Source organism: Carassius carassius, chromosome 7 (assembly GCF_963082965.1).
Source record: "Carassius carassius chromosome 7, fCarCar2.1, whole genome shotgun sequence".
Taxonomy (NCBI): Eukaryota; Metazoa; Chordata; class Actinopteri; order Cypriniformes; family Cyprinidae; genus Carassius; species Carassius carassius.
Genome location: NC_081761.1, coordinates 5,770,727 through 5,785,977, shown reverse-complemented (window position 1 = coordinate 5,785,977; position 15,251 = coordinate 5,770,727). Strand labels below are relative to the sequence as shown.

General features: G+C 37.8%; 1 protein-coding gene across 3 annotated transcripts in view; it reads left to right on the top strand.

Annotated features, from left to right (window-relative positions):
- Nucleotides 1–14,173, top strand: part of LOC132143406 (interferon-induced protein 44-like) — a 58,888-nt gene extending 44,715 nt beyond the window's left edge. The window contains exons 4-7 of one of the 3 annotated variants that reach the window (XM_059553592.1): nt 13,179–13,325; nt 13,407–13,578; nt 13,790–13,890; nt 13,996–14,173. In XM_059553592.1, coding sequence (XP_059409575.1) covers nt 13,179–13,325; nt 13,407–13,578; nt 13,790–13,890; nt 13,996–14,166 — 591 coding nt within the window. In that variant the 3' untranslated portion in view covers nt 14,167–14,173. The remainder of the gene's footprint in view (nt 1–13,178; nt 13,326–13,406; nt 13,579–13,789; nt 13,891–13,995) is intronic. The other 2 variants (XM_059553591.1, XM_059553590.1) reach the window with 2 other exon arrangements.
- Nucleotides 14,174–15,251: the final 1,078 nt, after the last annotated feature.

Genomic DNA, 15,251 nt, shown 5'->3' with positions numbered 1-15,251 from the left:
AAGTGAGGAGATGGGGTGGAGGAGGGATGCTGATAAACCGTCAATGGATAGAGGTAAGTCAGCGATATTTATACTATGGGATTGATTACTTGATTATGGACCACCTGTGTTGATTAGGCTAAGTATCTGACGCGCTCCTCCCGAATCTTATTAATAAAATTACATTTATGGTTGTGCTTTTGTGTGTGTGTGTGTGTGTGATTTTAAAATGTGTTTCATGTGGTAACATTTATTTATTGATTTTAATCAAGTCAAATTATTATTTAACATTTTAATTAATCTTAAATGACTTAATCACCATGACTGCATCAAAGGATTACACCAACAAATAATTTTAAGGGTGGAAAATAGCTCACTTTTTTACAGCATTGAGAATTTTGCCTGTTTTACTGCATTCCATTTCAGTGCAAATAAAGTGTTTTATTTTAGTTGTTATTTATTCATTTCAGTTTACAGCTGCTTTAGATGTTGTATTACAGTTTATTTTATATGAGAACTTAATAGTGTATGACTATTAAGACTATTAAAAACATCAGCTATTTGCCTTCATCATTTAAAGGTTTAAAACTAGATTTTGAGAGAATACTGATGTACTCACTTTAGTCAGATTCACCTGAGAGTCATTAAAGAAACAATGCACCCAAAACTGAAACCTGTCAGCATTTACTCACACACCTGTTCAGTTCCTTACCTGCATTTTTATCTTTCTTCTGTTTAGCAGAATGTCCAGGCTGCTCTTTTTTTATGGAAGCTTGTTTCCAACACAGGATTAGAAAAAAGGCGGTTGTGACTTTTTTTAAAAAATAATTGTATGTAAATATATTAATACATGTATATAATTAATTTTTCCTTCATATATATGTGTATGTGTGTTTATATATACATAATAAATATACACACATTTAGTATTTAATAACTCACACCTCATTCTCGAGAATGAGTCAGCCATTTGTTCGTTATCTGACTCGGCTCGGTGTTCATCTTCATTTCTCTCTTCACAGCAGTTCAGTCAGTGTACTGTTTGAGTAAATTAATTACTCTGGGATATTGGTTTGTTTTAACTCAGAGGGAGTGTCAGCCACATTAAAAAGTTAACAGCTTAAAGGGATAGTTCACCCAAATAGCAAAATTATGTCATTAATAACTTACCCTCATGTTGAGGTAGAGATGTGAGGGTGTGTTAGAACGAGCCATTTTAGGAGGGTGTGGTTGATTCTTATCTTTTATAAAGAATATCTCTTTGGATTTAAGACTTTACTTTTTGAAACTTTAAAGATTTTCTTCATTCACCAAGAGCTTGTAACACTCCAAAGAGAAAGGAAAAATGTAATCGCATCATATGACCCCTTTAACCCCTAAAATGTACTTAATTAATGAACATTGTAATGTTAAACCGCTGTCTGTCTGACTTTTCTGTGTTTACATAAATGTCCTGCAGGGCAATACCAACTCTAGGTTAGACACTTAATAGCAATAGCTTTGTCTCCATCCAGCTTTTTATTGCACATTTTAACCATTTGAAAAAAAAAAAATCCTTACTGCAAATGGTTCAAATTCACATAAAATATTCTAATCTGAATAAAAACTTTTATGTGGATTTACTCGCTATTAAATGCGACAGAGATTCACATTTGTTGCAATTGTATCAGGTGTTATAAGTTGCCCCTTACGTTTTGAACCCACAGCTTTTCATGAAAACTTTCATGTCCATTTCTAATTTGCATAACACAGCTGATGGAAATGCTATCTAGTTATAGGGTTTCTTTGCCAAATTTTTCGAATGCACTTAAAAGATGCAAAGGAATTGGATGGAAACCTGTCTTTTGACATCAATGCGTATATCAAGAGTATATCATAGGGCCTAACAATACTGAACAAAAAGAAAGTGATCAATGAGATGTCCCATATGAGAATGATGGATCTATTTTCTTTATTAGTGGGCAAGCAGTTTAAACATACCTTTAGTCCTTGAGGCCCCTTCAGGATACTGTATGTTAAACACATAGTAGGCAGTGAAGGTCGCTGCCACTCCATTCAGAAGGTTGTTGTGGGGCCCCATCACAATTGTTCCTTCCAAAGACATCCACTTGTCTGTGCTTAGTGTCTCTCCTGAAATGCATTAACACAATATGAAAGCTAAATGAGCACTAGAAAGCTGCACTACATACATACATGCATGAGTGGCAATATTGGCATGATGGGCAAAAGTACCTGTGCTGACAAACTGCCTGGGAGCTCCTCAGTGGTGAACCAGATGGAACAAATCTAACAGGTAATCTGAGCGTGCCAGTACCTGGCTCTGTTGTTGTCTTTAGACCGCAGTCAAAGGAGCATTTAAAGCACCACAAGACCAAGGAAACCATCTTTGTCATCAAGGTGACAAGGTGTGCAAGACCAAGCCTTCTACAATACTGTGAAGGACAGCCGGTAAGCGCCATATTGGACATGTTTGGCTAGACTGACTTAAGCAGTGCAGTGTTAATGGTACTCTGGAAAATACAAACTATTAACTCTTGTTGAATTTGATAGGACTTTTGCAGTGGTATTTGTAAATTCAAATGTTGTTTCTGGGGTATAAAGGAAATGGAAGAAAAGCCAAATCCATTGTTTGACAAAGAATGTGTTTGAAATGGTTAAAAGTAATTTAAACTTTGTAGAAGTCTTAATAAACCAAGTTCTTAATTCAGTTAAAAATGTATAGTCTAAAATTATTTGGCTAAAGATACTTGGTTAAAAGATAAGAACATTCTGAAAATTAAAATCCCAATTGATTTTGTTTTGTAAAGCATATCTAGTTGTGTGGCTACAATGATGCCTTAGAATAGTTTTTTACTATGAAAATACTTCTTAAAAGTGGAAACCTTGTATTTTATAATGACAGTACTGTGTTTATCTGAGGTGAATGTGAAGAATTGTTTAATTTTGCTGTCAACTCAAATAATAACTTGTATTTGTCATCTCTTTTGAGGTTTTCCACATGTTTATTGCTATCAAGGAATGGTAAATAAGACAAACAAGACAAACAACTGTTCCCATGGCTGTTTATTGAGTGAAATCCAGTTAAAAGCTTCATGTGGAGGGACTGTCCTTTTCAAGTGGGGAATTGCGCAAGAAATAGATCAGAACTTGACAGTACCAATTTTATCAGGTGGGAGACAAAGTTATGGTACTGTATGGTTTTTGCTAATTTAGACTAGGGCTAGGCATTTTATGGATGCAATAGGGATATGTTGAATTACAATACTGCTTTGCCACTTCTGAAAGTTCCAGACCTTTGAACAAGTTTTACCTCGCGAGCAGGAGTTTTGTTTTTTGTTTTTTTTAACCCAGAACTTTATTTAGATCATGGTAGCTGTGGTGGAAACACACCGAGTACCAGCCCAAAGTCCCCTAGTTTCTGGGTAAAGCTCCAGTGGTTTTAATTTAGATAAAACATTTTAACTAACCTCACCGCGGTCAGTTCAAGAGAAATCAAAAAATATTCAATGGAAATAAACCAAATGAAACAGACTTATAAAACAGAATTTATGTTACATACCTGAGACATGTTCCTTCTTCCAAAAATGTTAAAATACTTCTGGTACCGTTGGCCACATAATTTCAAAATTCAAACAGCAGCGATCCCACAGTGCTATGCGGTGGTTGTAAAATAATGCTTCTACGGTGTAGTTACCTATGGTAGCAAGAATATTACAGGACTGTCCATAAATTTCCCATCTTGCATTTGCATTTACAACAAAAATATGAATACAATGCGTTGTCGTAAAATGTATTGTAAAAATAACATAAAAGCTAAAAGTGTAGTACTTAATAGTCAAACGTTAGTCTGGAGAGCTACAGTGGTTCTCGAAGTAAGAAAAGTCATAAAATGTATGTGGTATATTTTCACTGCAAAACAATAAGAAATGTCTCAAATATCATGACAAATTTTGAGAAAAGCAGCAACAAAATCATGATTTTGTTGATCATGACAGCAAAAAAAAAAAAATGTTCTGCAAAATCCTGGAGGGAATGGGTTTTCACTGTACAGGGCAAATGGCAGACAGAATATGACATCGTGTGTAAGAGCGGTTTGCTGATGTCAACCATCACCTCACCTCATCACCCTATGTTGCAAGGATCTGTACACAATTCCTGCAAGCTGAAAACCTCCCAGTTCTTACACGGCTAGCATACTCCCCGGACATGTCACCCATTGAGCATGTTTGGGATGCTCTGGATTAGTGTATACGACAGCGTGTTCCAGTTCCTGTCAATATCCAGAAACTTCACACAGCCATTGAAGAGGAGTGGACCAACATTCCACAGGCTACAATTAACAACCTGATCAACTCAATATGGAGGAAATGCGTTGCACTGCGTGAGGCAAATGGTGGTCACACCAGATACCGACTGGTTTATGGACAAAAACAAAAATGTTGCGTTTAGAAATTTGTTCAGTGTATTTGGTCGTGGTTTGTAGCTCAGATGGTTGACCATCAGAAGTGGGAGAAAAAAATGTTACCCTTCATTTTCAAGGCCATTATGGGCTTGGAAAGTGAAGTATTTGCTGGGTCGCAAACAGAAGACACCATCAATCCTTTTTTGGACCTGTCAAGGATGGCTATAAAGTAATAAAGCACTACATTATTGTCACTATCTTGAAACTCATGTTGAAAGTGATTTTCTTCTCTTTGCATTTCAACTCTGCTGTAGCTTGTTTACCAGTCTGTTATTCTAATAAATCTGGCTTACTTCACTATGAATTTGATTTTTTTTTTTTTCTAATGTAAGACATGTTGGAAAAGTGCTTTCTAAATTTATTGATGTAACAAGCAATTTTTTGATGAAACACACAGATACACAATGAAATTGTAAATGTAATGCATGCCATTTAATGGTGCAATTTTCCACCAGACTTCTAACACAATCTCCTTTCCTTGCTACACAATTCTAGGATTTTTTTCTGTATTAGTATATTCATTGTTTTAAATTATTTTAAGTGTTGTTCCCAATCAACAGAAATTATTAAATTTAGCTCATCAAATCAAGATTACGCTGGAGTTTGAAGAACCACAGTATTAAGAGTCAAGAGTCAAGTATACAAGCCAAAAATATACACTGAACTACAGTAGGACACTAATACAAACTGGCATTTTAATCTTATGTCCTGCTACACTGTAAACCTGCTAACTTTGAACATTAACTTTTAGGAATATTTTAGAGGAACTTGTCTAATTGTATATCAACAAATCTAACAAGTTTCTGCCAAAATTTAATTTTATGCATATCGTACTTTGCATGGCATAAATGTTTGATTTCCTGTGTTCTCATTGCTTTTGCAATATGGTGTACATGAAAACTATAAATCTAAATGTCCAGACATTTGAATGAAAAATTACTAATGAAAAATTACTTCTTTTACAGTCTATGTGTCAGGATTTGTGCTCAAGCTCCTGTTGTGATGTTTCCAAGGGTTTCATTTATTAAAGGTCCCGTTTTTCGTGCTTTTTTGAAGCTTTGATTGTGTTTACAGTGTGCAATATAACATGTGTTCATGTTTCGCGTGTATAAAACACAGTATTTTTCACACAATTCACCTATCTATATACTGCTGTTTTCACTGTCATAAAAACGGGCTGATGTCTTCCTTGTTCTATGAAGTCCCTTCTTCAGAAATACGTAACGAGTTTTGATTGTGCCAGTGGTTCCTGTGTTGTGATTCGACAGCAGCTGAGCGCGCGCTGCCCTCCTGGAAACGCGATTGGGCTAGTTTCAGACTAGTTTTGAGAAGCAAGTTGGCAGGATTTGTTTTGAAAACCTGGCAATGCTGATCTGAACCATAGACAGTAAAAGAACGCACATGCTGGAGATGTACTTATAATCACAGGAGCGTTTTTACTGACGAGATGCGCATAAAATCACATTTGATTTTTTTGCACAGCCCTAAAATGTAGTTAACAAAGCTAAACAGCGTTGCCCTTTGTTTAATAAGTTACAGAAACTGTTAAACGCACCAACTTCAATAATAAAATACACTTACCGGTTGTGGTCCATAAACAATGCCTTCTCCAGACAAAGAGGGAACTGCTCCATCTTTTAAGAATAATCTTTGTGCGAATCCGGAATTAAACTGATTGAGTTTGAGGAAGCTTGCTGTCCTCAGCAAAATGTGCTTCACATAGTTTTACATGTGGATTAACCATTAATCTCCAAGTACAGCGTCCCTGGGAAGCCCAAACAAAGGTGATTGGACTCAGAGATGAAAATAACAGCGTTTCGACGACATGGAGACAAACACAAACGCAGCTCTTCCTCTTCTCCGTCGGAACGCAACAAGGCCACGCCCCCTTTTTTGTGTATTCCTGTAGGCGGAGGTTAGTCAAAAAACTGTTTTAGAGACGTCATTACTGCAGGAACTAGAGTGGCGAATTCAGTTAAATAAAATATCTCGCTTGGGATTGAAGTTTGAGCTTTAGAATTTTACAGATATTATTTATACTCTAACAACAACATTACACACTAACTAAAGTTTAAAACATGGGATCACGAAGAACGGGACCTTTAAAGACTGCTAAACATTCCCTCCTGCCGTGTTCTTCCTGAACAGCGTAATGTGACAGAAGACCTAAACCAAGACCTTAATCTCCGTGTTTTTCCTCCATTTTTTCTTTCCGTTGTTCCCCTCATGGATGCCCTCCTTTGCTCAGAATATCTCCACCTCCTACCAGAGCAGGGGGAGAGATTGCACGAGGACCATACAAGACTGTTCTGGCTCTTAGCATACACCATCGTCTGAAGATAATCCCGAGCAGATTTCACTGCCTTTGTGGAGTGGATACTGGCGAGAAATGGATCCCTGCTTACCGTCAGTTCCGAGGAGGATCTCGCCATTACCACTCTCAACCCAGAGCCCAGCCCACCACTGGCGGAGAGCCATTTCTCACCACAATCAATGAGCCAGCATGAAGCCGAGCAACTGAGCAGAGGATTGCCCCAGACGTAGACCTAAACCCATTAGACCAAGTGCGAGAGCCGGCAACTGCCCACTGCGAGTGAGCAAGTGTGAGGACGGTGTGAGCATGGAGAGGAGCTCCCCGACCCCCTGCACAGCGGCTGAGGTTGAGCTATGTATGGCACAGCAACAGTGCCACACCGAAGAGGAGAGGGCTCCCGTTCCAAAGTTCTAGCATGTAAACCCGGAGGCTCACAAATGCCCTTCCTTCCACCTGGCCCTCCGTCCACTGTCGTCTGGCATCCCCTCTACTCATCAACTGAGCCCCTATCATTCAATTTACATTTCCTTGACAATCATATAGCCATCTTAGCTTGCCCAATTAGATAATTTAATAAAACATTACTTTCCTTTATACTTCTACTGTACTTTGGTCCATAAATAAACATTGCAGGTGTGAATACCACCCCAAGTGTTTCACACCACATTAAAAAATAATGGCTGTAACCTCACACAGTAAAAAAAAAAGTGTCTAGTGGTCCACAAAACAGACAACCCTCCCCTGCATTTGGATCAAGATTTTTTCTGTGTCTGTCTGTGGCTATCATACCATGCACATTCCTCTACTGCAAATCTGCATTTCTTTTATCAATAGGAGGTCTGTGCAGGGTCCTCCAGCAGCATTTGGGGGAGGTACTTTACCCAAAGATCTCTTGCCATTGATCTTTCGTTTATCGGCAAAACCTGATCTAAAATCATAAGTTGAAATAAAATTATGAAATAAAGTATGGCAAAAAAGTAGTAGGACTACAAAAGTACTATATCAGAATTCATAGTATTCAAAACACAGTAGGCGAAAAGTAACTGCACCACAATCATTGGTACTATATATAAATTTACTTTCTGTTTTGCACACTATTTTTGTCACATACTTTCAGGCCAAATGAAACCCCCATCCAGAAACACAAGCTCCTCATAACAAATCCATTAACTCGGGCTACATTTACCAGAAAGAAAAACTGAAAGTCAGTTGGATGTAAAGGCTACATTTATCTTGACTTAAACATTAATTCCCCCTTTAAGAAAATATTTTCTGAACATCTATATCCTGAAAGACTTGTGCATACCTAAACTGAAATACTTTTAAACCCTGAGATTACACTAAATTTTCATATTACACTACATATAGGACACATCACATAAGAATTAAGGATACCAAGAGAAGATCAATCAATCAATCAGTCAATCAATAAGAAAAAATAATTTGGCATAGTATCATGTCCACAACAGGTAAAACATGTCCCCTATAGCCTGTTTGAGACACAGAAAAAACATTAAGTGCTAATAAACAATATGTTTCTACTGTTCCTCTTCTGTTGATTTGGTAGATTTTAAAGAGGAATTTCTAATATATTTAGAGACATAATGAGACCTGAAAAGTCCCAAATCAAGGTATTTGCATCATTTATTAGATAATTTCTGTTATAGGCCTATATTGTAAAAGCTTACTTTTTCTTTTTTGTATTTATTGATTTAGGTTTGTTTGTTTGTTTGTTTTCTGTTTCTGTTTCTATCCTTATATATGATTTGATATATTGCATAGAGAGCGTGAAATAAAATTTAGTTTAATCTCAGTCTTTCTATGTAAGTCTTTTAGTCATGCTAAAACTACTACTAAATGTAGTGACTAAAAGTTGACAAAAATTAAATGACTTTTTGTCAACTAAAACTATGAAAGACTCAAATGACTAAAATGTCACTAACCCTCAATTTCCACCAGATGCGTAACGGCTGCGTTACGGCTCCGTCACGGCGGCGGAGTCAATAGGTTTCCATTAAAGTCAATGAGTGTATTTCCACTGAATGCGTAACAGCTGCGTTCCGACTCCGGCGATCCGCAGCCCTCCGGACCAGATACGCAGAGCTTCTATTTTTGCCGGATGCCGGAGCGCTCCGCAGCACTACAGGGCAGAGTACGCAGGACAGGAAGTCGAGTGACAAAACAGAACAGCCAGAAACAAAATAAAAGATCCGTTTAATTTTCAAAATAAAATACACCGCGCTCATATTTCCCTATACAACACCTTGAAAACATCATAATGGGCGGAGACAGGCTTGTTGAAGTTTTAACCCCGTTGACACGATGGATGAAGAAATGAAAAGAGAAAAGAAAAGAGTTCTATCCTATACTCCTTCGGATGGAAAACTGTTCCTGGTTTGGTAGTTCTGTTTATAGAAACTACATATCGCGCGATCACACCAGAATTCGCGAGATTACATGGGGCATCGTGACGTCAGCTGTCAGTCATGACCGCAGCCATTACGCAACAAATACGGACCTGGTGGGTATTGACGGACGACGGAACACGGAGCTGTCACGCAGCGGAGCCGTTACGCATCTGATGGAAATTGGGGGTAACACTATTAAGTGTTACCGGTTGTGGTCCATAAACAATGCCTTCTCCAGACAAAGAGGGAACTGCTCCATCTTTTAAGAATAATCTTTGTGCGAATCCGGCATTAAACTGATTGAGTTTGAGGAAGCTTGCTGTCCTCAGCAAAATGTGCTTCACATAGTTTTACATGTGGATTAACCATTAATCTCCAAGTACAGCGTCCCTGGGAAGCCCAAACAAAGGTGATTGGACTCAGAGATGAAAATAACAGCGTTTCAACGACATGGAGACAAACACAAACGCAGCTCTTCCTCTTCTCCGTCGGAACGCAACAAGGCCACGCCCCCTTTTTTGTGTATTCCTGTAGGCGGAGGTTAGTCAAAAAACTGTTTTAGAGACGTCATTACTGCAGGAACTAGAGTGGCGAATTCTGTTAAATAAAATATCTCGCTTGGGATTGAAGTTTGAGCTTTAGAATTTTACAGATATTATTTATACTCTAACAACAACATTACACACTAACTAAAGTTTAAAACATGGGATCACGAAGAACGGGACCTTTAAAGACTGCTAAACATTCCCTCCTGCCTCCCGTGTTCTTCCTGAACAGCGTAATGTGACAGAAGACCTAAACCAAGACCTTAACCTCCGTGTTTTTCCTCCATTTTTTCTTTCCGTTGTTCCCCTCATGGATGCCCTCCTTTGCTCAGAATATCTCCTCCTCCTACCAGAGCAGGGGGAGAGATTGCACGAGGACCATACAAGACTGTTCTGGCTCTTAGCATACACCATCGTCTGAAGATGATCCCGAGCAGATTTCACTGCCTTTGTGGAGTGGATACTGGCGAGAAATGGATCCCTGCTTACCGTCAGTTCCGAGGAGGATCTCGCCATTACCACTCTAAACCCAGAGCCCAGCCCACCACTGGCGGAGAGCCATTTCTCACCACAATCAATGAGCCAGCATGAAGCCGAGCAACTGAGCAGAGGATTGCCCCAGACGTAGACCTAAACCCATTAGACCAAGTGCAAGAGCCGGCAACTGTGCCCACTGCGAGTGAGCAAGTGTGAGGACGGTGTGAGCATGGAGAGGAGCTCCCCGACCCCCTGCACAGCGGTGAGGTTGAGCTATGTATGGCACAGCGACAGTGCCACACCGAAGAGGAGAGGGCTCCCGTTCCAAAGTTCTAGCATGTAAACCCGGAGGCTCACAAATGCCCTTCCTTCCACCTGGCCCTCCGTCCACTGTCGTCTGGCATCCCCTCTACTCATCAACTGAGCCCCTATCATTCAATTTACATTTCCTTGACAATCATATAGCCATCTTAGCTTGCCCAATTAGATAATTTAATAAAACATTACTTTCCTTTATACTTCTACTGTACTTTGGTCCATAAATAAACATTGCAGGTGTGAATACCACCCCAAGTGTTTCACACCACATTAAAAAATAATGGCTGTAACCTCACACAGTAAAAAAAAAAAAAGTGTCAAAACCTGATCTAAAATCATAAGTTGAAATAAAATTATGAAATAAAGTATGGCAAAAAAGTAGTAGGACTACAAAAGTAGTATATCAGAATTCATAGTATTCAAAACACAGTAGGCGAAAAGTAACTGCACCACAATCATTGGTACTATATATAAATTTACTTTTTGTTTTGCACACTATTTTTGTCACATACTTTCAGGCCAAATGAAATCCCCTTCCAGAAACACAAGCTCCTCATAACAAATCCATAAACTCGGGCTACATTTACCAGAAAGAAAAACTGAAAGTCAGTTGGATGTAAAGGCTACATTTATCTTGACTTAAACATTAATTCCCCCTTTAAGAAAATATTTTCTGAACATCTATATCCTGAAAGACTTGTGCATACCTAAACTGAAATACTTTTAAACCCTGAGATTACACTAAATTTTCATATTACACTACATATAGGACACATCACATAAGAATTAAGGATACCAAGAGAAGATCAATCAATCAATCAGTCAATCAATAAGAAAAAATAATTTGGCATAGTATCATGTCCACAACAGGTAAAACATGTCCCCTATAGCCTGTTTGAGACACAGAAAAAACATTAAGTGCTAATAAACAATATGTTTCTACTGTTCCTCTTCTGTTGATTTGGTAGATTTTAAAGAGGAATTTCTAATATATTTAGAGACATAATGAGACCTGAAAAGTCCCAAATCAAGGTATTTGCATCATTTATTAGATAATTTCTGTTATAGGCCTATATTGTAAAAGCTTACTTTTTCTTTTTTGTATTTATTGATTTAGGTTTGTTTGTTTGTTTGTTTTCTGTTTCTGTTTCTATCCTCATATATGATTTGATATATTGCATAGAGAGCGTGAAATAAAATTTAGTTTAATCTCAGTCTTTCTATGTAAGTCTTTTAGTCATGCTAAAACTACTACTAAATGTAGTGACTAAAAGTTGACAAAAATTAAATTACTTTTTGTCAACTAAAACTATGAAAGACTCAAATGACTAAAATGTCACTAAGACTATTAAGCATTTTCGTCCCAAGACTAAGACTAAGACTAATTCAAAAATGGCTGCCAAAATTAACACTGGTGGAAATGTCACCACAATAACAGACTCTGTAAAACTCTCGAATGTATTTTAAAGATTCTATGCTGCGAACTCTAAATATTTCACATACTTTTGAAAATCCAGTGTTTAATTGATACTGATAAGGGCTTGTTGTCACAGTTGTAAACACTAAGGCTTTCTTCCTTCGTGAGGGGATCTGGCACCACAGTATCTTTTTTTCCACGTGGAACTTTAAAAAATGCGACACATACGCCTTGAGGAAATTCCATGTCTATGGGAAAACCTGTAGAATTCAACCAATCCGATGACGACTTTGACACTCATGAAGTTTTTCCACTTTTGTATCCCATATGCATCAGACGTTTAGCCAACATTTTTTTTTTATCATGATTTTTATTGTTTTCTTGTGTTCGTTTTTTTTTTAAGTTATTTTTTATCTTAATCAAAATAACCCTACTGCAATTTGATTGAGATTATTTGGAATGCATAATGAAAAAGCATGATTCCTATGAATTTTTAAAAATAATAAATGGAGTTATAGAGTTTTTGCAAATGAACTCTTCCAAAAACAAAGTCCCTAGTTCCTGGTTAAAGTTCCTGTGGTGGAAACGCGGTTTATGGCCATTATTGTCATAAAATAGTTTTGACCTGAACATTGTTAATTTTTCTTTATAACCAAATATAACAATCTGGCCCAAATACATAACAGCTTCTCATAATTTCTTTATTTCAACTTATAGAAGTGTTGATATGTACTGTGGTCAAATTCCAAAAAAGTGTATATTTGCTTATATAAACAATGGTAAAATTAAGAAATGTTCATAATTCAGGATTAAATTATCTAAAACCGCAGCACAAAAAAGTGTATTGTAGTAATATGCCATTCCAAATAAGACTCTATTGTGCCAAATACTACTGTACTGTGTAACAAATCATCTTTCACTGAAATTCTATAGTCAACTGTTTTGACAGACAAAAAGAAGCCTTAAAAGAAAAACTAAAAAACTTCTCTACAAGTCATGAAAATGTAAAGGACATCAATATCCTGGTAGCTGGACAAATTGGAGCAGGAAAGTCCAGCTTTATTAACTCAGTCGATAGTGCCTTTCAAGGACGGATCACCTCTAGAGCACTAGTTAATGCAGCTGATGGTTACAGTCATAGTTTCACACGAATAGTACGTTTGCCACCAACACACTCTTGGGCATTGTAAGCATTTTAGTTAATATTATGAGGATTTCTTCAAAACTGTTCAAAAGTGTATTTGGTCTTGATTTGTAGCTCAAAGGATTCTCCATCAGATGTGGGAAAAAAACTTTGCCCTTCATCTTCAAGGACATCATGGGCTTGGAACCTGAAATATTGGCTGGGTCACAAACAGAAGATATCATTAATGCTTTGTATGGACATGTCAAGGATGGCTATAAAGTAATAAAGCACTACATTAATTGCAAAAATTCTATGTTTCTATGAAACATTAAACATATTTTGCTGAATTTCCAATCTTAGTTCAACCAGGAGCAGGCACTCGGTTATAATGATCAACATTACATCCGTGAACCCAACCTCTCCGACCAGTGTTTCTGCCTGGTTTACGTTATAGCTGCGGATACAGTCCAATTCACAGATGATCGTCTCATTGACAAGTTGAGGATCATCCGCCAGAAAATCAGTGAAAAGGGTAAAACTTTTCCACTTGATTGTTTACAGTATATTAAGATAAGGAAATTAAGAAAAAAAAATTAATTAAGAAAATTATGTGGTTCAGTTATGTGTATATAAACATGTCTTTCAAAAAACGCTTCCGCAGATTTGTTCAATTTTATTGAGAGAGAGAGAGAGAGAAAAAAACTTGTTATAGAACTTCCACACTGTCTCTTCATGTGCTGTAGGGATTCCTCAAGTTATTGTCATGACTAAAGTGGATGACGCATGTCCTCTGGTCAAAAATGATCTTAGGAAGATCTACAAAAGTAAGAAGATCAAAGAGAAGGTATGTGCTATAATAAATATATACTTTTACATATTCCACATGTTGATCAGGTTTTGTCTAAAAGCCATGCACAGTTTTCTGACCTAACTTTTTGTTCCTGTCCAGATGGAGTTGTGCAGTGCCAAAGTGGGTGTGCCAATGAGCCACATCTTCCCAGTGAAGAACTACCATGATGAGATTGACACAAACAATGACGTTGATGTTCTGATACTTAAAGCAATTGAACAGATTGTTCATATTGCCAATGATAGATTGGAGGATAGTGAAAGCTTCTAACAATAAATAAATATGTAATGCCAAGCCAGCAGAGGGAGCCATCACCCGAGTACTGACTGAGCGCTCCCTCTGCTGCTTCTACATTCACTTCCTGTTTTGGACTACTTAAGCTGGAACCATGTGCTTTCTCATCGCGAAGTATTGCCAGTTTACCCTGCCTTACCAAGCATTTACCTGTTATTCTGATTGTCTGCATGTGTATGATTCTGCCTCGTTCTCTGACCATTGATTCCACGGATTTCCCTTTCTGGATTGTTTGCTTGTGTGGACTGATCTCAAGGTTTGACTTCTCTGCCTGGCTTCTCACTAACGTCTCTTGGATTATCCCTTGGATTGTTGTAAGATCGGACTGCTCGACCCTCTGCCTGTTTCTACGTGTTTGTTGTAGGATATTTGCAATAAACTTCTGCATATGGATTCTAATGCTGCATCAGCGCCCTCATTACAGAATAATTCGCCTACCGTGAATCCAGCGGAGGTTTCCAACTTACAAGCCGCATTCGCTTACCAAAGCGAGATTCTGAAGAATTATCAGGAACAACTTGCAAAGCTACAATCAATCAACGAACACCTGACGCACTACGTACGATCTCTTCCTCCTCCCACGCCTTCAACGGTAAGCTTTGCTCTTCCTAATAAGTTTGATGGCTCTGCTGAACAATGCAAAGGATTCATTCGACAAGTAAAACTATATTTTGAGATTCAACAGGATCGATTTGAACCTGAGAAGAGATGTGCATTTCTCATGACTTTGCTCACGGGAAAAGCCCTCGATTTGGAATGGATGGAATGATGTCTCTCTTAAAGCTACCTTTTACAACAGCCTCAATATTGATTTGCAAACTGAACTCGCCTGTCGTAGAGGGGATTTATCATTTTCAGAACTTATTAATCTCACCATCAAGATCGATAATCTCATGAGACAGACTCCCAAGCAACGTACTGACAGAACAGTTTATAATCATTCCCCTATCAGCCATCTCACAGTTGAAGAATCATCTGTTGAACCCATGCAACTTAACGTTTCTCGATTGACGGAGGAGGAACGAGCAAGACGTCGACAAAATCATCTGTGCTTCTACTGC